Raw genomic sequence first — 24,335 nt, forward strand, 5'->3', positions numbered from 1 at the left:
ATGATTTCTAAAACATAAAGCCACGCTTGAAATTCTCACAAGGAAAAAATGTGTTTGTTGTTGTAATGAGGTGGATGAGGTGGGAGAACATTGGCTTTACATTGTTTTCACAGTAATGAAATGGAATCAATGAGGCTGCACTCTGACTAACTGCACTCTATCAGGCTGTCAGTGAATGTTGCAATGCATTCCTAAATGAATCAAAAAGTCTTCATTATAGGCAGATTGGTCTCTTTTGAGCACAGATTGATCCTGTTTAAGTCTGACACTAAACCACAGACAACCGTTTGCAAATAAAATGCATTTCCCTGGAACATTTTTGAACAGAAAAATCTCCTTATTGTTTCAGAAAACTGAGAAAAATAACCATAAAAATCTATCTAAATGTAAAAACATCAATTAAATCCGAACTGCTACTAGTCTTTACTGTTATATATATGATTACCATAATTACATACCTTTCTAAAATAATGGCATCACATAAGTGATTTTGGCCAATAAATAAATAAATAAAAAGAGAACACCTGAGATATTTCAGGCTAAATAAAATCACTGAGATTTGATTATTTTAGGAAGGTGACTCTTCATCAGAAATAGTTAATTACTGATGCGCATCACGAAAACAACAGGACTGTGCTTGACTCTGCTGATTGTATTTTCAAATAAAATTCAAGAAACAAAAGGGCATTCTAAGAATAACCAAATGATGAATATCTGGTCCTAAGGGGCGAAGTGAAGGAAACGAAGCAGACTCCGAAACCTGGGTCAACCTGTTGGGAAGATGAGGAAGTTAAAGCAGGGGGGGAAAATGACTTTGGGAACACTCACAATGCTGAAATTACGCGGCCCGCAGGGCTCTCCCTGGTACCGACAGTACAGCAGCATCTCCTCCAGCTGGTGTCCCAGCCGGTCCAGCAGCTCCTTCATACTCGGCTGGGACTCCAAAGGAGGAGGAAGGAAGTTTTTGAAGTCTAAAATCCGCGACAGCCACGGCGGCTCGCTGCCCGCGCTCTCTCCGCCGTCACCCAGCAGAGCCAGAAGCGCCTCTTTCGCAGCGGGGGAGACCTGCAAGTTGGGCGAGTCAGGTTCCTTCTCCAGCAGCCCCAGCCACCTCCCGGACGTGAATATGTCCGTCTTCTTCATGCGTCGAGGAAGCAGCAGGTTCTGGTTGCAGATGGTGACGGCGGGGAAAACCAGCCGCTTGGCGTAAACCATGTGCGCCTTGGTGTACATGGGCGAAGAGAGCAGGTACCGCACTCTGTTGGAGGACCAGGCGAAGAACAGAGCCACGGCCGCCAAGAACGCAAGAAGCCACGCCACTCTCCGTGGGTACGAGCCGCTGAGGAAGATGTGCCGTAAGCCGTGCAGGGTTGTGTGTTTCAGGAAGAGTTTCCCAGCCTCGGTGAGAGAACCCGGACTCGGCTTGGATCCAGAGGACGGGCACATTTTCGAGAAACGCCGGTGCGCACATTCAACATCGGTCCCGCCGTGGTAAGGGTGACCGAGCCAGGACTCGTCTTTGCGCACTCGGAAGGATGCAGTTAGTGAGAGGATTTCTTAAAGAGAGGAGAGACTGAAGCGCACGCAGCTCCTCTCGGTCCTCTCAAGCACTGAGCAGCAGCTTGAGGCGGTGATGGGGGAGTATTTTGTCAGGCGCGCAGCGCTCCCTGAGCGTGTCCGGGAGGGGGAAGCGAAGTTAGTCAGAATGATTTAGTGCGCTAATGTGCAGCAACAGGAGTCAGGGGGATTATTTCATCTAAATTACAAGCAGTTAAACTCCGAGGATATATTCCAAAGAGACGACAGATTTAGTTAAAATCACACGATCATATTTCATAGCACGTTCATCCCGCCTGCTTCCGAGATTATAATTTTCCAATTTCTGACATCTCCCCCCAAACACAGTGTGTGTTTTACGCACACATAAACACACACACTCACGGACATGTATCATAAATTAGGATATAATCTAAACGTCAGTTGAGTAATGCAGCTCGTATTTACTATAGATTTATTACACAGAGATGGATATTTTTTATGTTTATGTATATTTTATAAGATGGGTTGCAGTTTATAAAACCACAATATTAGGATTACCAGGAAATTTGAATGACAAAAAGGGATTCTTCACACATATGTTCTCCAGGAAATAGCTGATTAAAGAGTATCCAATCATATTCTTGAAAAGTTAAGTGGAAGGAAAAAGTATGCAAGCTGCTTAAGGTCCGTGTGAAGTTGTGATGATTTGAAGAGCCAAGTTACTTGTTACTGTGTTTTATCAAGTGCAAAGTCAACACAGTTGTCTACCACACATTATTAAATATTATTGAGTTTACGGTCATGACCCGATCAGTCTCGTTCTCAGCTTACAAGTAACTTTTGGGAATAACAACCTTTAAGTAGACATTAAAAAAAAAAAAAATTAAAATATTTTTTATTGGTCTGATGTTATATTCTAATTTTAAATGTTGTGTTTTCATTAGCCGTAAGCAGAAAATCTACGTGATTGAGAGAAATCATGATGTTTGTCAAATTGATGTGTGTTTCACTGATAGAGTTACTGAAATAGATGGACTTTCAATAATTTTCCAATTTATTGAATGGGTCTGTATATAGTACACAGTACACAGACACTTTTCAATAGACTAATAAAATTGAATACCTTTTGCAATGTTGAAGATTAACAGAATTAAACTGAAATAATCAATTTGTGTGGAGTAGATCTCTATACATCTTTTAAATTGAATTACTTGAATAAATGGCCTTTCTTATGATTTTCTAATTTACTGAGATGCACCTATAGATTCCTGCTGAATATGATTAGTGAAGCTTGCTGACTGAAATCTCTGGGCTCGGTAAATGCAGATCATTTGTCTTCCTTTTCAACTCCGTCGCACACATAAATAGCTTTGGGGACACATGCGCCCTAACTCCTGCAAGCTTCACAGTTTCTCATTCAGTGTTTAACACTTACATTACAAAGGTTAATAGTAGAGGGGATGTTGTCTGCAACATGAGAGCGACACCAGTTACATTACTCATTATCCTGCATCGCTCACACTCGCATGAAGGGTAAGTAAAGCTGACATTACAGAGCTGACAGCTGTGCCTCGGTCAAACATGTAACATCAGAAGGAAAACAGAAAGGTCAGGATGCTACTTGGAAGTTAATGAAAGTCCTGTGATGCATCTTTGAAGGATGAAGTCTAAATACGCTAAAGCGCCTCTTTAATTGATTGCATGGTGGGTGTTTTTGACTCCGTTACGCCCAGGTTTGGTTTTATCGAGGGTGGAGCTTTTGCCAGGTCTTTCAGCCATTGACAAAGCGTCTGCAAAAACAATCTCCCTCTTGGGGTTTTTGGTCAAGCTGTAGCTCACGCTTGGTTGGTCAGCAACACACACAGAGATTCAAGAGTGAGAGCTGCTGTGCAAAGTGTCTGCTCCACCTCTGAAGCTGAGAGTGTGGTTTTATTGCGTCGTGCATGACGGAGAAAAAAAGAACTGAACATGAATGAGGAGGAAGAGAAGACGGCAGAGGAGCACTTAGAAAATCAATGTTTCACATCTTGTCACTTTATTCTGAAATGTGGAGAATTGCTGAAATAGGTAAAGACAATGACAGGCAAGGCATTCAAAAAGTACTGATCAAGTAAAAGTGGAAAACTGGGTATTTGTTCATGTAAGTCAAGCAAACGACAGTCAACTAGCTCAGGCCTGCAAAAGTAATATCAAATTCATGTTCTGAGATAATTATAAATTTGCTCAATTATCATAATTTAAGTGTCTAAACCTTGAAGGGCAAAGCAGAAAAATCCCTTTTCTATGTCTCTCTACTTTCTGATACATTTAACAGACAGATTGATGTGACACCCAATAATTACGTGCAATTCCAAGACAGACACATCTTATGTTCATGTATGTGCACCTTTTCTCGACTCAAAATGAAAACTTTAATGAACGTTTGCAGAGTTTGTTTATTTTTTGCTATTTGCATTACACCAGCATGCAAATGAAGACAATTCTTTAATGAATTCCAATGATTTGAAAATCTTTAACCTTTTTTCTAAATGGCAGACATGAAGTCAGGATCAATATTTTGAGATGTTTTCAAATTGTTAACATGTTTGTGATGAACCTTTTGCCCAGTGACCGCTGGAGACAGGCCACTAAATGGGTTCACAATAGTTACAATAGTCCGACATAGAGGACGACAGAGGTGGGGATCACTTTTTCTGCATCTGGTAGGGAGAAGTTAGAAAGGTAATGGAAGGAGATCTGGCAGAGTTAGGAGTCTATTTTGGCTCCAAGGTCAGTAACGGATGGGCGGAGGGCGGCGACTTGACCACAGAAAGTGATGCTGATTACAGGAGATGACTGGATGTGTTTATTTGTAGAAAGCTGAGGCACATGTGGACCTTTATCTCTCGAAATTTGAGATGAAGGTGATTTGATTTACAAAGTCCAAAGGAGAGTTTGTTATATGAGTAGCTGTGTATTTCAGAGCCTAAATTAATTTTGAACTACAATATTTTATGCTTGACTGTGTTTGGACATGAATGTTAGAATTTCCAAGATCAATAGACGTTTCTATCGCATATTTATAAAGTTGTTAAAGTTGCAGAAAACAACAGTTTCTTTTGCAAATCTAACAGTTAAATCATTTTAATGGATTGGGACACAATGCATTGCACAACCCTAATTTGTGAAAATCCTGTGGCTCATTGAGTTAGAATGGAAGGAAGCACATGGTTACGGTCTTATTGATCACAACAATATTAAAATCACACTTGTTATCAACTTTAAAGAAGTTCTGACTTCTAAAACAAATTGAAAGCATCAGTTTGTTTTACTGAGTTACTGGGCGCCGGAATTGAACTTTTTCCATTCCAATGCGATAACGATATTGCAGTTTTGAGTATTGCTCAATACTGATATTGACCTGAGATGAGACAAGCACAGATCACTCATACTTTCATTAATTATTTTGCAGTATGTAGTGGTAAAAAAAAAAAAGCTTAATCGAGTGAAAACAGGCTAATAGTTCCAATTTAAAACAGTGTTTCTGCCTTTTTCAACAGGAACAATAAGTTCATACATGTAACACCAGACCAGATTGTTTTGTCCATTAGGAAAACTACGTTCAACTCACCGTAAAGGAGGAAATCAGTCAACTGAAAGAAGCTAGAACCAACTCCAGGTTTCCTGGTTGGAACAAGAAGCAGCCTGCTGTTCTCCTGGCACCAGTTTGTCTCTGCCCCCTTTGTAATGCTCCCTTAGAGGATAATAAAGTCTTCCTTTGAGGTTATCACTTCTATTTTAATAAGAGAATCTGTCATGAAGAATGGGTGCTCAACCACTGGCCTTTGATTGCATCTCAGTGCCATCACATGCATGGCTTCAAGATTACCACCTGGCAATAAAGAGAAGACTGGCTGAATCCGGTAAGAAATTGAGACCACGTTCTAGTTTTTATTGCTCAATCAGAACTTCTTTGAGTGGTTTGACTCGCCTATAGATGGAGGTGATGTGCCTCAAATGAGGTGATGGGTGGTGCATCAGAATCCATTGGAGACAGATCCTGACACTTGTGGCATTTAACAGCATTTGTTCAGCCCTGTTTCCCCAGCCACCTCATCAAGAGAGAGACATATCGGAGGAGAGGCTCTGTGCAACAAGCTAATCCGTCTGGGTGAAGGGATAATTATGTACTTGCCTGACAGACAAGCACAATCCCACAACAAGTGTAACAACAACAACAACTGAATAACAAATGAATGCTGTTCTAAAATCCGCGGTTAAAGAGTTGCACTAATGAACCTATTATGAAAGCAAGCACGGATATTTGTTAGGGGACCTTAGGCACATATCTTTAGTTTATTAATACCAAAGCAGCTGTGGCAGTAATGAACATCCTGTTCTATTGTTTGGCTTCTGAAAGGGGAGCTGAATTTTTCACTGGATAAAAGAATAACAGCATTTTTAAAATATGCTTTAGCCTTAATTAGAAAACAAGTGAACATAGAGATACAGAGGCCTGATTAAATTGCAATGAAGATCTTTTTTGAGCTTTTGAGAATTCAAAAATCTTGTTTCATGAACTTCTATAAGGAACCATGCTGCTAAAGTAGTTGATTTTAAGGGCAACAACTTTATCAAAGCTCTTCATCGTTCATATAAAAGTGCAAATATGTGTATTTTTGGTCATTTTGCTGATGAAACCTGGGATGAATCTTTGCTGATCGAGTCAATTTCACAAATTTACAATGAAACCAAAGAGGGTGTAATTACATCATCATTTTATGTCCACAAATGTCAGTATCCATGAACAGTGATGTCGTGAGTATCCATCGCAGGCCATAAAGCCTCACAGAGTATTAGCTGCTTGATCACTGGGAGCTAATGTGAGAGTGAGTGATCAGCACATAGCTGTGTTAGGGCTGGTTTTCTGCCCAGACAGTTAATCTAAATGAGGAAAAAAAGACTTCAGTTTCAATCAGCGGGGTCAGCGGAGCAGTGAATGTTTAAAAGCAGAGTGGAGATAAATGAAAAGCCTCTGACGAGCGGAGTTATTTAAATGTTTCCACTTGGAGTCAAACCTTATTAGTCACTTTGGCACAGCATAAGGGGACTGCACCTTTAAGATCCAGTATGTACTTTCTTCAAGGCTGACATCGTTCTTTCAAACCCCAGATGAGGCACAAAAGGCTTGAAAAATATTCATGTCGAAATCTTTGGGTTTAATGATGGTGATAGCAGACTTTTTTGATGTAGATGTTTTTTTTCCAAATGCGAATGAAAGGGAAAAAACCACAGTATTATTTAATATAATAAAGCATGTAGCTATACTTCTACTTTTTCAAACGATGTAACATTTTTCTCCAGTAATATTTTTCAGGCATTCAGGGTGATGCATTTTAAACTTACACTAATGCAAGTAATGTCATTTTAATGAGCTCAATCTTAATAGGAGCATTTTTATTTATTAGCTTTATTAAATAAAGATGCCAGCTATGTTCCATTTTTATATCGTTATTGTGATGTTTTTTACACTATAAAATAATTAGCATAAACATTTGCAGTATATATTTTCCTAATTGTATGACAGTTTGCACTGCAGCCTCGCACAAACTAATTACTATTTCATGGTTCAAAATGAGGATTTTGAGGAAAAAAATCTATGATTCAAGAAATAACTTTTGTTTATACATTTTGTCAGTTAATGCATTTCATTGAGATCTTATCTAATAAAAAGTGGGAAAGAAAAATCATACAAGACTTTCAGATTTTTGGGAATAAAATGATAAAAAGTGAGGTTTGCATTTATAAATTGACAAAACTTTCACTGATTCACAGCTGGAGACCTTGTGAGATTTCTACCAGCTTTGAGAAATGTTTGCTTTTTCTTTGGCGCAAATCAATCCAGGTTCAGATTCTCAGATGGAGAACATTATTCTAAAATCAATTTGACACATTTTCTCAGTTGGATTTGGGTTTGGACTTTTACTACACCATTTTAACACATCAAAATCACTTAAGAGTCAGAAATAGTTCAGCAATCCCCAACTGGAAATTGTGGACATTACGAACCAAGCACCTGATTAAAAGTTAGTAAATGTAAGACGGCCAAAATACGATGAATATGCTTTGCTCAAAACCAGTCCATAATAAATCTGGCAGCATGTTTAGGGTTGTCCTGCTGGATGGTGGCTCTCTGTCTCTGTCTCAAGGCTCTTAGAGGACATAGAAGCGTTTATTCTTGGCTTGTTCTGTACTTTGCACAATCCATCTTCCCACAAATTCAAATTAGATTCCTCGTGCCAAAGAAAAGCATCTCAATATTATGAACAACTACCGGAGTAAAAGGGACTGATTTTGTCTCATTTAACCAAAGGTAATATCTCTGGTGTGGTTTGAATACATATGGTGACAAAAGTAAAATCCAACCACCACTGAAATCTGGCGCATCTCCATTTTTGTTTACATTTAGTGAAGAAGAAAGTGGCGCTCTGGTCTTCGTTAGAGGTTTTTGTGACGTTTTCTTAAGCGGTTCTTGGTGCAGCGACACCACAGGTGAGGAGGGGAACACGTTTGTTCATTTGACACAGTTCAGTGAGAAAGTGAGCCGCAGCAGCTGAAAATGTAACAATGTTGCAATTTTGATCCCAGACTGATCATCCGATTTTATGATCAGGTGTGAAAACACCCTAAGAAACCTCTGCAGCCTTCAGAGCCCAGCTGAACTCTGTTTGCTAATTCCCTCGCTTGTGAACACGTTGGGTTGCACTGAATTTTATTTATAGGTAGGATAAATTGTGCAAACAGAGTTTTACAGAGTTTTTATCATACATCTGAAAACAGAATAAGAGAAGGAATGTGGAAAATATGGGTGGAGACCAGGGGGTAAGTAAGTCTCTACCTCATGTCTTCTGGAACAACCCGATATCAAAAGGTTTGTCTGAGAAGCACTTGGGTGTTCAGACACCGTAGGCAATTATTCAAGCTGTCATTTAAAGCCTGAATTGGATAAAGCTGACCAGCCCAAAGGTTATTATTTGGTGCTTTGCTCTCTATGAAGGACATTTCCACCAACTCTCCTCCTGATCTTCCTTCTGGCATCATTCTCTGTGTTTTTAGTCCCACTTCTATCATTGCCTCACATTGATCCATTATTCCTGTGATTTCATCACAACTCCCTGTGTACAAAGGGGATAAATATAATGCACTTTCCTTTATCTTCCCTTTATCCTTCACATGTTCTTTTATTAAAAGTAGTCTCCTTTGTTCTTTCCTCCAACCTGCCGCCTTCATTTTCTCATTCTGTGATCTTTGCATTCCCTCTGCTTCTCTTGACTGCTGCTGTCTTTTCTATCTCCCTCTGGGAATGTTTGGCGCCAAAGCGTCCACAAAGAAAGAAAAAATTCGGAGGGGGGGCGAGAGAAGGAGAGTAGGAGGCTGAGCAGAGTGCAAAAGTAGGAGAAAGAGGCTGGAGGCACATGCAGCAGCACTAGTCAGGGTCCAGTGGCTGCGAGGGGCTGACAGAAGAGCAGCTAGTGATTTACAGAGACAATTTTGAGGATAATTGTGTACATAATCTGCTGTTAGGGACATATGTCAAAAAGGCCATTTCTACGACAGCTTCTCAAACTGCCAAGCTGTGAGGCTAAATTTAATACTGCATCAGCTAAGTGCCAAACTAGTGTAGAAAGAATGTGAAAGATGCAGCGAGACGCTCAGTTAAAAGAGGAACAGATGGCTGAGACTGACAAAAAGCTAATTTAGGTTGACTTCTGTCAGTTAAATGGCTGCTTTTCTACAACTATTTGGACTATTTATGAGATTACAAACTCAAATACACTTTTCCACCCTTTAGCACCATTTTGACATTGGTGACCACAGCGATGATGAAGTGAATATTATAATGTGACATTTGTGATAGCTCCAATTAGCTGTTTTTCAGACAGGAAATATGTATTACATTAAAAGATATCTCCAGTCGAAAACAAACATTTCAACACATTTTATCTCTTCAATACTTTAGATCATTTGTTGGCTTTCATTTCAGATCTGATGCAGTAACTTTTCTGTTGTGATGTTTTAGTTTTCTTTTCCTTTCGTCATTTTATTTTATTCTGATTTTAGATTTGTTATGTGTCCTTCTAAAGCATTTTGGCACAGTTTCAACCTGTTTTTAAAGGAGCCATATAAATACACTTGACAGTGACATTGATACTGAGGAGGAGGGATTGTTGCAAAGTCAATGACTTCATGCACAGTTGAGCATCTTGAGATACCAGGTTGGGCTGTGTGATTATTTTTTAAAATTGGGTTGTATTTAATTGGTTTGACTAGAGAGTTCTTTACAAATGGATCGGTTTTCTTGTAAAGTGGCTTTGGATGAAATTTGTTATTAATTACATCCAAAATCTAAAATTAAGTGCAAATTAATTTGAAAAAGTTGGATGGATGAAAGAAATATAAGAAACTAATTATTTTTGTTCAAGTTTAACATATTTATAAATTCATCATCGTATTCAAGATTAATCTGCCTTAGTAAGAAATCCACTTTCAGCATGAAAATCTTATAGGCTCACATAAAAAATGTACATCAGTAGAAATAAAAGGAATCAAGTACAGTTTTTTTTCCCAAGAATGAATTAGTTAGTTTCAGCATTATTGATTACTATTGCCTGCAAATGTTACAAGTAGTTCACTTTACTGAAAGTCATCTTACCGTGCCATCATGTCATCATGTCTAGCAGCAGTGAGTTAGAGACACCAAGAAATTTCTTCAGGGCAATAAAACTAAATAAATTGTATTTTTTCTTTTGTTTTTTTGTAGTTTTCTTGGTCTTTTGTTTGTGCTTTTGTTAAGATAATTATGTTGAATTGCATGCTATTTGACCTTTTATAATTGTGACCAGACAACCAAGGGAAGTCCTGCGATGCGACGCATCAATGCATAAACCTGCAAGAAGATTCTGGGCTCATCCTGTATAAATATTGCGGCTGAATGCATCAGATTTATGTTTACCGCCCATGGGACAATGAAAGTATCCCTGCCTGCACAAGAAAAGCACAGGGTGACACACCTAATTCATCTTGGCAGCATCATGACAGCTGGGCTGGGGACAGGCTGGGAGAGGGGGAAACGCTTCTGATGAATGACTTTCGGAGTATGGCTGCTAGCTACAGCAAACAGTCTCCCAGTCCCGAAGAGCCCTGTGGCTCCTATTTGCCGCTCAGGGAGAAATGAACGAAAGACGCTTTGTGAAATAAATGATCTCCCACTGTCTGACATTTATAAATGATTCCTTCTCGTAAAACTAAATCCATCCTCTTGTTTTATTGGATGTGGAGGTGAATGTCCCGAAGGGAGAACTCAAGTTTTTTATCTGCCATGATGATTTCAGGACTCTTTTTTTGGAATAGCCATGCAATTACCAAAGTATTTCCAGACAGGCAATAAAGCTGCGTACGGTGAGATTTTTATCTTTGGATGAGAAATAAAACTGATTATAATGAAATCTTTGACAACTGTAAGAAATGGATTTAATAATTTATATAGATTCTGGTGAGATGATACGATGATGCTTTTCAAGAAAAAGACCTTAAAACACCTGAACACCTAAACCTCACCAGCACAAACCAAGCAAAAACAAAAAGAGGTTAATGCATATTATTACATGCACATAATTTCTACTCTTTGATTACATCATCAACAGAATTTAGCCCAAATTCTTGTAAGCCTTTTCCTACGTATTTGCAGTTTTTCTGGTGTATTATGAATGTACGTTCAGAAAATGTTACTAATTGTGGAAAGGACTTATTCCCTGTTTTGCCTTTAATAACTCCTGGCTGTACAATCATGACCTGACCTGAACCAAAGAGAAAGAAGCATTTTCCTGCTCGTGTCAGTAATTCTCTCTCCATATGTAATTTAAGAAGACCTTGTTGGTGTATATAAGAGCGTCAGCTGTGGATATTAGCTTATTAGCGCTGAATCTTCTAATCCCTCCTCCCTTTGTGTTGCCCTGAGGAAAAAGCTTCAGACTCTGACGCCTCAGACACAGCAGCAGAAAAAACCTCCTCTCAATCAAAACCTTGTCTCCTAACGTTAGCTCAGTGGGGTTTGTTTGTAGCTTTGAGCTTGTTCACATAAGAAGCGGTTTGCCGCTGTTCCAGCTCAAATGATGCCCTATTTCAGACCAGATGTGCGTTCAGATTAACGCTCGCTGAGGGCTCCGTTCGCCGATAGTGATCAAGCATTTTGAAACCTTGAGTCAGTCTTCAAACATCATACCACGGCGAGAGCTGTTTAATTGCAAAGTCGCTTTTTTTTTTATTTCCATCTTGGTTAATCATAATTTTTTTTTTTTAAACTCTGAATCTTCTGGTCAATCATAACTTTTTTCCACCATATCCAAGCCTGTCAATAACTAATTTATTGACAGGCTTAATAAAATACACTCATATGCATTAAGATTTTTTATGTGACAGGATAGCAAAAAATGAACAATTAAGTGGAGGAGAAATGCAAATAAATAAAAATTTGATAATTGTGGAGTGCGTTTACATTCACCCCATTTCTCTTTGATGACCTTAAATGAAATCCAGGGCAAACAATTGCCTGCAGAAGGCACCTATAGTTAGGAAACAGAGTCCACCTGTAAATTCACCTCAGTGTAAGTACACCTGTCCTGTGAAGGACTCAGAGGTTTATTAGAGAACATTAGTGAACAAAAGTCCAAGGAACAAAGCAGAGACTTTTTTGCAAAGAAGGGAGAAAGATATCAATCTGCAAATGTGCAAAACTGAAGGAGATGTGCCCTAAAAGTCTTGCAGCAGGCGAGTGTTGCCACACTTCAGTCAGAGATTATATTAATTTATATCAAACAAAAAGTACAAAATGGCAGTGTTTGTCTGTCTTTCTCCCTCTAGTGGCCATAAAATATATTGCTGCTAAACGACCCGCTTCAAATGAGATGCGAAAATAACGGTTATGCACAAAAATCCCCTTCACTTGTATTGCAGAAGCACCACAAATGTTGAAGCTGCATCCTGCTACCAATCACACACCAGTTCTTCAGCCAAACCTCAACAGATGGAGTCATCCAAGAAACCCTGCAGAAGTAAAGCTACTTTAGCCACATATAATCATGGAAAGTTTTTTTCCTCCCGCTTTGAAACATTTTCAAATTGCAAACTGAACTAATCCCACTGTAGGTGTCAGTCTCTTTCTCCTAAACATACCAGGTAGAGCGAAAGTTACAGAGGACACAGAGAAAGGACATAAAGAACACAACCTTTCTCTAAGCAGCTCTGATGACATCGTTCCTGTCATCTGCAGTGAAACAACTTATGTCAGCTGTGGTATTAAGACCAGTGAAGAATCCTGTAGGAAACCATTAAGGCCTTCTTATCAGCCTAATTATCTCCTCCTAAGTGGCTGTTGGCCCCATAAGGGACAATTGCCATACATCTTTTTCAAATAATTTGCTTCAGCAAGTCTGCCGTTACTCTCATTTTAACATCATTAGTTGTCATTTATCTTAGTCTGGGAGTGATATGAAAGTTTCCATCCTTTCATTTATGCCACTTTAATAAATAATTAGCCATTTGTTTTAAGGAGTTGGGTGATATTGAAGAGAGGCAATGATGTATCTGTCTGATTTAAAAAGGCCGCAGGTTTAAAACTGATTGGACTCATCAAAGCAAAGAACTGCTGCACCTTTTCTGGAGAAGAGTACATAGGTATTCAAATAAAATGTAAAAAAAAAACCATACAGATCGAGCGCCTAGATTAAGAGAGATGAGACTGAATGCCACAGTGTCTCTTGTACAGAGCTGTAATCGTTTATCTACAGAAACTGTGTGAGATCAGAAGAGAAAGAGAGTAAAAGAAAATAGTTAACACTGATCAGATGTCAGCTCATGTAGCATTTGTTGTATTTATTTCTCTTTAATTCCCCCTCCCTTAAAAACCTACAAATAAAGTTTAATCCCCTCATGATAGCTGCTTTTTCCCAAAATAAAAAAAAACCCTGTGTAGTTCTGGCAGCAGGCCTGCCTCTACACGATGCTTTGAATGGAGAGCGGTCACTGGAGCTCTGCGGCTCCCATGTAGTGGGAATCAATGAGTTTTTTAAAGACAGGATTAAGCCCATTTCCAAGGGATTACGAGCAAACAACAAGGATAAAAAGAACAGCATCCTGCCTCTCACCGCCAGGAACTCCAACTAAGGCGTTCTGGTTCTGAAATGATTGTATAACACTGCCCCCTTGTGATTACTGGTAATATTGTGCATGTTTTAAAACAGGGCGAGTGTGAAGAGAAGTGAAATAATCCAAAACTGCAATCATTACAGGTTGATCTCTGAGCACAAACTCCTGATGTGGCGAAAGGTAATAACGATCCCGAAGAGGAGAGAAGTCCCAGTCATCTGAATGTGAGTGACAGCATGAATAATTAATATATCTGTGCTGTCACCTCACACAGGAGGAGGAAGCATTTCTGCAGCGCACGCTTTAATGACCACCTCTATGCAGAGCCCACTCCTGAGTTTATCAGCCCATTAGCTCCCCAGAATCAGGCACAGCAGCTGGAGAAGTAAGACCTTTAGAAGCTGCAGATATTTATCTGGTGACGCTTATTGTTCTGAAGATGTATGTATATTTTACAAGTGGCTGTAAATTGTGGTGCTAGTTTCCCCCCTGGTGCATATTTCCAGTTAATGAAGGAGCATGGAGTGAAAAGAGCTAAATGGCTGTATTTAAGAGGCGGGTTGGAGGATAAATACAACAATTGCTGCACATTATGACCAGACCCGGGAAAATCAATTTCAATTTAAACAAGTGACCTTCGGATTTACGTAGTTGGTTTAAGGGTTAAGGAGCAACATAGGATTAGAAGAAAATGGTGGAATGGATAGTGATGTCACTGTAAGAACAAAATCTCACCAAGTATTTTTGTCTAGTTTCTGGTGAAAATATTTTATTACACTCAAAATAAGACAAAAATAACTAACAAGAAGCTTTTCAGCAACATGTAGGAGCTTGTCTAAGTCGATGGTTCCTTAATATGATTTTAAGTACTTATTCCATTGACAGATCATTTCACTTACAGTAGGAACTTATCCCCATTGGAATAAATACTATATCAATATTAAGAAATGATTGACTTAAAACAAGCTCATATTTCTTACTGAAAAGTTACTTGCAAGCTGATTTTATCATATTTCAAGCATAATAAAATATTTTCACTGGAAGCTGGACAAAAATACTTGGAAAAATGTTGAGTTTTTACACTAATCAGACATGTTTTCTTAGACAATATGCTGAGCATTTACATTTTAATCACAATTTCTAGACCTGAAAATTCTAAATCAATACAAAATGCTCAAAAAATTATTTCTGTCTGCTTATAGTTTAAAGAACAAGCTCAGCTAAGCTAAGCTGTTACTGGTAATTTCAGCTACAGAAGTAAAAATGTTTTGTTAAAATATAAGCTGATGGAATTCGATACAGTATGGAACGTTATAGAATTGTTTTGAATAAATGTTTACACATTTTTCCTCTCTTAAGCAGAATCTCCAGATTGTTTGAATTAAAAATTGTTTCTGAATTGAATCGTGACCCGGAATCAAATCTCTAGACACTGAAAGATCTCATCTCAACACCAGAGGATGTCTTCAGGGGTAATTCAATTACCTTCACTCGTAGCGTTTCCTTTAAAGTGTTGTGAACACCAGATATTTACAGCTCAGAGCCAGAAGGCGAGCCCAGCTCTGCCTCTACGTTTTCTATTCTCAGAAAAGACTCCCTTCATTTTTTTCTGCTTATCTGTCAATCTGTAGGAGTCTGGGCTCCTGGCAAGCAGACTGATGCTCTTGAGAAGACAAGGGAAGGGCGTAATCAGAGCCGCCGGCTGACTCCGTTGACAGTGCTGAGTTTGGGAGAAAGTGGAGCTGTATCCAATAGGCCATGGCAGTGGCAGAGAACAAAAAAAGAAAAAGAAAAGGATTAGATCAGTACTCTAAGGGGGGCTCACATTCTGCTCCGGGTCAGAACTGCTGCAATCTGAACCCAGGTTCCCTATTGACCCAGCTCCGAGATAAAGCTCATTACAACATGCACAGACACACTGAAGCATAATTTCAAGTCCAGATAGAGAGAGAAGGAGGTGAAGGATGGACAGAACGTCCCAGAGACGGAGAGGGACAGAAAGGGATCAATCTGTTCGCCTGCTCTGCTCTGAACAGCAGCAGCAGAGTCTCTGAGGCCATTAGTGGCTCTTTGGGAAACATAATAAACAAGCAGCAGCGCTCCACCAACCGCTGGTGTTGCCAATTGCCACATTACGCCCAATGAATGCACTTTATTGATTTGCTGTCCAAGGGAAAAATAAAAGAGGAATGGAATAATACAGGCTAAACGTATTATCCTGCTTTTTAGCCATAACTAAGAACAAATGTGCAGTAATTATGCTAATCTCTCATTCTAAACAAGTTCTTTACAAGCATTATGTTTGTTTTTCATTTACTGCCACTTTCTGCTACCTTCTCCTGCCCTAATTACACCAATCCATTCAGTGGATTTGTGTTTAGTTTACTAAACATCTTTGAATATTTTGTTAGCAATTGAAAGGCAATTTATAAGCAGGTTGCATCGATATGTACTTATTGTCTTATTGCATATACTGGCAATGATGCAGAGGTGGTTGGTTTTTACATACATATTAAGGCTAATATGTACATAACATAAATGAAAATAAAATACATTCACAAAATTTAGAGAAGAGAGAAACAAAGCTAAATTGCAGAAAGAGTTTGTGGCTAAATTATCTATACTTAAATAGCTTTTAGAGTAACTTAATAAATAAATTGAGGTAATCAAACTAACCATAATAACAATAAAAAATAAAATTTTAAGATGATTGATATAGGCAATATATACAAGATGTATGCAAAAATATTAAGGTTATTATTTATATAAATGTGGGAAAAAATAAGATATGCAATAAAAAATGATGTGTTTATGTTTTTAAAGAATTATTTAAACTACATTTTTTATGTAAATCTATTTTTTATTTTCAAATAAAATACATTTTTCTGTTTTATATTGAGATATTCTTCGTAGGATTAAATAATAGCGCTCTGGGTATTTTCTGGTTGTTTTTCCTGCTGGAGCACTGAACACTTTGAAAACATAAAAAAGGAAAAATAAAACTCCTTTCAAATGTTGAGTCATCCCATAAAGTAAATAATCAGGTGAGAATAAACCCAGCTTCTGAGAAGCAAACAAAGTTGTGGCTTCTGGCTGTGAAGGAGCTAAAGCAACAATCAGCCATTATTTTAGCGGGGATCTGTAATCTAAAAAAGATCATGTACGACTGATAAAAGCTATAATTAGTCCCATTAAAGCTGACAGAGAAATGATTACTTGTCATTTGTGTTGGTCTGATCTCTAAGGCGCTGACACAAGCACGCTCATGCATCACTCATCAATAATCAACAGCATTCAGAGTCACAGTACACAGCATTTATCCGCCGTGGCGTTTTGTCGTACACAGAGAACGGCTCTCGGAGGAACCGAAGGGACGGTTTCAAGTTTACTTTCTCATTTATGTGTAAGGACATTCCAACAATCCATGGCTTTATTTCTTTCGCTTGCTTTCATAAATATGTTTTAAACTGATTTATCGTCAGTAAAACTGGTTTTATAAGGACATATGCTGCGGACTATTATATGAAACAGTATAGTAGGAAGGCGATCAAATTCAAGGTGAATCACAGTGAATGCAGGAATGAGTTGTGCACTAAACCACTGCAGTAAAATCTATCATTGAACGAAGCCTTGTCAGTGCCTCCTTCTTATGAAAATAAAATGGATCACTGCTCTGCATTTACTGTACTTTTTTTTGTGTTTAAGAAGCACATCAGTGAAGGCTGACGGATGTTTTTTTAACTGCAGAGAAATTGTTTTAAGTTAAAAATAGTTCTGTTCAAATCAAGTACAATGTCTTGAAGAAGAGGAACGCCTTCTTACAGCTTTTATTTTATTTTATAAATTCCTCTTCAATGACTTTCATCACAAGCTTTATCATTTAGCCACTAATAAAGGCAAAGTTGCTTTGTGTGGTGATAAAATGTAAAATAGATAAATCATATTAAAAAATCATTAAATTTATGGGAAAGACTTTAGATTTTAATTTCAGATCAGTTTTTTTCAATCTGCACCTTAATCATTTGAGGTGGATGATTAGATTTCTGTTTATATTATTTTGTAGTCACTGAATTTTTGTTTATAATTTTTTTTCCAATATTAACCATTTTGTTGTATTATTATTATTATTTTTAAATGTATTAACACCTTACTTTGTGGATTATTAGTCCTGGCCTCAGAATGAACAAATTGTTATCAATTCCTTTGCCAAGAACAACAAACTACAATAGTTCAAGTAAACAGATTAATAATAAAAATAATAATAATAATTTTGTGTAGAGGTATAGATGTGTTAAATGATTCAACTGCAGTTCAAAAGGTTCTTGTAGATCCTTCAGCATTCTGCACAGACCGATCCATAAAACTGTGAAAAGGGCAGACAAATCGACAGACCGATGGATGGACACTGTCGCCGGTTCAGTATTTCACTCATGTGGTGTCCGATTGGCATGGTGAAAGCAGCACAAAGAGCAACGGTCACTCCCACACACACACACACACACACACACACACACACACACACACCCACACACACACACACACACACACACACGCACACACACACACACACACACACACACACACACACGCACACACACACACACACACACACGCACACACACGCACACACGCACGCGCACACACACGCACACACACACACACACCCCCACACACACACACACACACACACACACATCACTCAAATAAATTGGGAAGCTTTAAGTTTCATCTCTGACTCTCTTCTTGATTCCTGAACAACAGATTTCCTCAACGCCAGTTTAATTCAATAACTGCTTGCCAATAACTCCCCTATAAGTTATGCTGCTTATGTCGGCTGTTTTTGTTATTTACAATCAAGTTCCATTTGTGCAAACATGCTGACTCAAAGAAACATTTTTATTTACAGCTTTGGCTTGGAAATGTGAGTGGATGGCCCCACAGGATTAAATATTTTAATCTGCATTAGTACGATACGTTTCTGTAGAGGGAATACACTGCAGCTCTTTTTAATGGTGCTTCTGAACTGCATAAAGTCCTATTAATCAAAAAGAACAAAGGAAGTGATCCATAAAAAATGTTTTTTGCTTCTCTGAAAAATTTTCTGGATTATATTCCAGTTTAAGGACATCATATTTAATCCATCAATCAAACTTCAGCAATAAACGTGATGATTCTTTGAAGCTTAGATCATACTAAAGTGTTTGAAAACATAATTAGTCAATTATTCAATCAAGGTTATTTGTACGGCACATTTCAACAACCAAGTGCTTTTCATCATAAAACTGTATAAAAACGGCAATTGAGAAACCAGTATCAAACATTGCAGTCCTTGCAGTGATTTACCTCTCTGAAGTTCTCGGGGCCACACTCTAACCCCCTGAAGCTGCAATCCAGCAGCATTTCTTCGATGCGATGACGGGTGCGGTTGAAGAACTCGTCGAGGCTGAAGCGTGACCCGAGCGGGCGGTCCGGCTCCGGAGCCAGAGGAAATCCCGGCGCCATGCCTTCCTCAAAGCCCAGCAAGGGGCTGGTGAATATCAGGTCGCTGTAGCTCATCTGGGACTTCCGAATGAAGTTGTAATTGCATATGGTGATAGCAGGGAAGATCATTTTCTTGGCTGACCTCTCGTCCAGCATGGTGATGTGGTCATATGTGCGGTAGTATATGACCCTGTCAAACACCTGGTATAGGAAAGCGGACAGCGCCATGGTGAAGACCACTGCCCACAAACCCTGACGAATGCCAAACTTCTTTTCTTCAACAAATATGTGGTTGGCCCCGTGGAGCGAGCAGCCACCAAAGAAAGTGGCCAGGTCGTCAACGTCGCTGGCATCGTCCTCTTCTTCAGCGAAATCCTCTTCCTCATTGGCTCTGTCCAGGTAGTCCTGAGAGCCCCTGTCGCTGTAGTCCTGCTTTATGCGCTTGTAGTAGTCGTCAAAACCATCTTTACCGTATCCTCTGCCGGGCTCGTCATCCGTGGAGAAAGAGATGGTGCACATGATCCGGACCGGCATGGTGGCAGGAGTTAAATGTCACAAACGTTCCGAGATAAAAGTCCTTAAAAAGTTTCAAAATGCAAGTGTTCTTCTTCTTCTGGTCCTTAAAACAAGTAGGACAAAAAAGTTTGCTATCAAATGTGGAACCAGTCAAAGTCAAACATCATCTGCAAATGAGCTAAGAGGCAAACCGAAGACTAACACCCTTCATACTCCAGGGTTTGTCCTTGTGATGAGGGGGGAAGACTCATTCCTTAGAGCGACTTCCAAAGAGGGGAGAAGAAAAACAGAAGAAAAGGAGGGGGGAAGGAGGAAGACGGGAAAGAAAAGGAGACAGAGGCTCTGCGTACGACACAGAATATTCCCATCAGGCCCAGCTACAGGTCATCAGGCTGGGGCAGGGTTTCACCATTTACCAGAAAAAAAAGGCTTGACGCAGAGGTATGAGTTGACTTTAGAGCACCGGAAGCACTAAAGAGGCTTCTAAATTTCTGCTGATTTTAATGTTCGGACTGTCCGCATTCATCTCAGCATAGTTCTGTAATCAGATCCATGTGATGCTCTGACATTACAGAACAAATCAACCACAATATGAATGTGCAAAAAGAAAACAACGAACGCAGATGTTTTTACTGTAAGGGCTTGAGCTTGTAATAAACTTTAAGGCAATCCCGGAAATAGGAGCATTAAGTTCAAGTGTGATGGCCAGTCATGAGCAAAGCTATCAGGGAGCAAACCGCATGCAGAAAAGTCAAAGAATTTAATCAGCAGTTTCATTTGCTCCACGTTATTCGAATCTAATGGCTCATTTTACCCTCAGATCTAGCTGAAATTACATAACCCCAACATCGCTGCGAGCACTTCTGTGCAAAACAGATTAACTGAAAGCAAATATGTACAAGCAGTGGAGAAGAAAACATCTTAAATGGATCCTCACATGATTGAATATGGTGATAAATGCAGATTCCCAGAGGTGCTGGTGCTGACTGAGTTATGAAAAGGAAACTTGGGAGACTTATCCATCTGTATTGATCCAGTGCCATTAGACAAGGTACGAATTATTTTCAGAAACACGACGGTGGTAGAAGATGAAATGCTAGACGAGAATAAAGGAACATCTGCCCCCTTTACAATAAAACCTAATGAGGCATATGATACCTCGAAGAATCAGCCATATTAAACCCATAAGTCCAATACAAAACACATTATATTTCGTTAATCTTTTAAACCAAGGTCTGTGTAGAGGGGGCTGATGATATCATGAGAGTGTGTGAATGGCTCCAGCTTTAGTCAATATGTGTTTAGCTGCAGCTGTGAAGGCTGTTTATCACCGAGCAAACACAACAGTGGACGATTGGGCTTAATCATGTCATTTCTTGGAGTTCGCTCGCCAACCTGGTGGCCTGCTTATGTATTAGTGATCAGTAGATAGCCTTCAGCGTCCGTCCTGACCTAACAAGAAGGTCACAGGGCTCCCTCAGCTGGAGCCCCAGGGCCTTCAGCTGCATGAATATTAACGCATGCTGCCACATCCTGGATGTTTTACAAGGCAGAGTTGAAAAATCCACAGTTCAGTGGCCCTCACAGTCCATCTGTTTCAAATTTCCAACAACATCCTCCTTATAAAGTAAGCAGAGATCAATTAGTACACAAGGCTGTTAGAAACATGTTTATCTTGGCATCTATGACAACAAAAAGTATGTTCATCAGCATTCTTGTCTCTAAACTTTCATTCTCACTCTCCTGCCACTTGCTGGTTGTCATCCACAAGGGGGCAACAGCGAGCCATCTAATCCTGCAACCTTCCCTCAGGTTGGAAAGCAATTCCTATGATTCTGCATTTGAAAGTTTTGACTGAAATAAAATAATTGATGTCAAACGAACTAATAAAAACCTTATTATACAGTAAAACTTATGAACTATAGAAAAAAGTTATAATTGCTAAACTTTGATTACTTGGAACCCAGCAATCAAATGTGGGCGTTTTAACCAAAACAAAATTATCCAAGCCTTTCAAACGAAAAGATGCATATCCCAGTAATTAACGTGGATTGATTAAAAGAGCTTCCACGCTGAAAGTAAGGAACTATCAGTTCTTAAAATCAAAACTCTTCTTCTTTTCATTGAACACCTTTCTAAACTAAAACGCCCGCCACAAACAGAAAAAGAAACCATCTTGTACTGATTGATTTTCAGCATTCTTGAACAAGAACCACAAATAAGCCTCTCCAAACGCTTTTGCATTGGGTCAAAAGGTGGCAGTGCTGCGTTAGACTGCAGCCATCGGTCACGGCCACGGCTCGCACCCCTGAGGCCGAGATTTCACCGAGGCCGCGCGGAATTTCGCCACGGTCAGAGAGGAGCGCGGGGCGGATGAGAGGAGAGCTTTAACGCTCCCTTTCAAGTCCGTCTCACCGGCTCCGTTTACAGCCCAGATCGACCTGCCGTTGCCATGGATACATCCAGGCCGTCAGCAAGAGAGGATGCACAAAGCCCATTACTCAGAACATGCACACACACACACACACACACACACACACACACACACACACACACACACACACACACACCCCCACCCCCACACACACACACACACAACAAAAACAAACAAACAAAAAAAGAGACTGTCCATGCACAGAAACATGTAAACAGACTTTGAGGCCAATTCTGTGTTTTCCTCCTAAATCTGATGAGTTTGAATTCGAGAGGAGGAAAAAGGAAAATGTCACCAAAAACCAGAGCTCACACACCAGGCAGGCATATTACTCGCTTGGAGGGAGTGTTCAATCAATCGTTCATCATTCATGTTCTCAAATCTTTTTTTTTTTTTTTGGATTTTTTGTGGGGAAAAACTAGAATCTGAGCCACCCCATTCACCAAAACAGGGAAGATAGGTGGAGGAAGAGACCGACCAATATTAAACTCAGACAGTTTTTCATGTTCGCCTTCGAAGAGAAGCTGCTTCTATCTGAGCGTCATTCTCAGAAAACATCTCCTGCTGAGCAAAAACAACGTGATGCGAACAATGACCTGATTATTTAGCAGAGATGTTGATGCCTAACAACACATTTCTCATTTTAAACACAGCAAAGGTGAGACACAACTTCATGACCCGGAGCACAATATGGATGACATAACGAGATGGAATTGACCTTCAGACAGGGAGCAATAAAATCGGAGTTGTGCTTTGACAAGTGTCAGGAGGGCATCCTGCCACTCGACAGAAAAACAGACTCAAACACAGATGTTGGTGCCTTTCTACTGTAAAATAACAACCCTGCATGTTTTAAATAAGAATCAAACTTTGCTTTTGATTAGTGATTCTGTTCAATATGGTATGTAATTAATCAAATGAGAACAACACAAATAAATACATATACAAACATGTAGCTTAATTTTGTGACACCTCATTTGCTAACAGATAGTTTGATCAAGTCTTCCTGTGAAAACTGCACAAGTTGTCTCAGGTTTGAAGTGTGTCATCTCCATACTAAAAGTTTCACATCTTCAGGTTCATTAATCATTTAAGAATGATTTTTTTTTCACTTTCAGGCATTCATACATGCTTTCAGCCAGGTCATCAAGTTGGAGGATCAGCTCAGCTTTCTGACACGGACTGAATGTTTCTCTGCAGGAGGTCTTGATAGTCTCAAGACTTGACTTTCCCCTGCAGAGGCTCAATGTTCCTCATACCAGATGCAGCAAAACGCTGCAGTTTTGTCTCATTAGCGGGAAGAATATTTTTCCTGAAACCTTGTCTATATGAGTATTTGTGGACTCCAATCTGGCTTCTTTTTTGTTTGTTTGTTTTTCGGTTTGTAACATTCAGATGGATTTCTTGGCTTTTCCTCCCGTCCATATAATCCATCTGATCAAACTCGACTGCTCCAAGACCTTCCTCTTGAATTCACATTCTGGAAGTTTGGCTCCATCCATCTATTATCCAACGGCTGAATAAATATAAATAAATATATCTAAGGTAGCTAATTACATCTGTCTCGATCATGATTTTTGACCAGTTATTGTGTGAACAAGTTTATTCGCATGCAATTTAAATTGTATTTCTTATTTAATAGAACAATTGCAATTGAAAAATTGTGTCTTTTCAACATTAACACAATATTGACTAAGATTTGTGCACATTTGCAATGGATATGCTGCTAATATTATCAAAGCACGATGGTTAATACCTTAAAACAGCGGTTCCAAAAGATTTTCTTCTGCCCCCTTTTTGATAATAGTTTTAGGATAAAAAGATTCCATACTGAACAATAAGAAAATAACTTTGCCAGATTTGGGCAAACAAAAAGCTTTCTCACTGGAAACCAGTGGATCGAACTGGTGGATGGGAGACCTTTTTCTGGCCAGCAGGAAATGTTTTAGAAGGATTTAATTGTGATGCAAATCAAAGTCAAAGACGACTTCAAATATTTGTTCATATGCAGGCGAGCTGCAGGAGGCGATGGATGCTGAATCTCAAGTGGTGCTGATATTTATGACACACTTGAAATTCACACTATGTGGTCGAAGGTAGCTGATGAGAACAAGCAGTTCGCAGCCTGATGAGTGCATCTTGTGTTTAAAAAAACTAAGACTGAATAACGTACAAATACGTC

At 39.3% G+C, this 24,335-nt stretch overlaps 1 protein-coding gene across 3 annotated transcripts in view; it reads right to left on the reverse strand.

The window, feature by feature from the left end:
- The window catches only part of asic1b (acid-sensing (proton-gated) ion channel 1b), a 172,860-nt gene that overhangs the window by 49,191 nt on the left and 99,334 nt on the right, over positions 1 to 24,335 (reverse strand). Inside the window, exon 1 of one of the 3 annotated variants that reach the window (XM_055050377.1) lies at positions 19,066 to 19,737. The exons of 1 other annotated variant lie outside the window; for it this stretch is intronic. In XM_055050377.1, coding sequence (XP_054906352.1) covers positions 19,066 to 19,737 — 672 coding nt within the window. Of the gene's footprint in view, positions 1 to 828; positions 1,593 to 19,065; positions 19,738 to 24,335 lie in introns of those variants that run through there. One more of the 3 variants, XM_055050378.1, reaches the window with a different exon arrangement.

The sequence above is a fragment of the Poeciliopsis prolifica genome, unplaced genomic scaffold (assembly GCF_027474105.1).
Source record: "Poeciliopsis prolifica strain line A6 unplaced genomic scaffold, Auburn_PproV2 SCAFFOLD030, whole genome shotgun sequence".
Taxonomy (NCBI): Eukaryota; Metazoa; Chordata; class Actinopteri; order Cyprinodontiformes; family Poeciliidae; genus Poeciliopsis; species Poeciliopsis prolifica.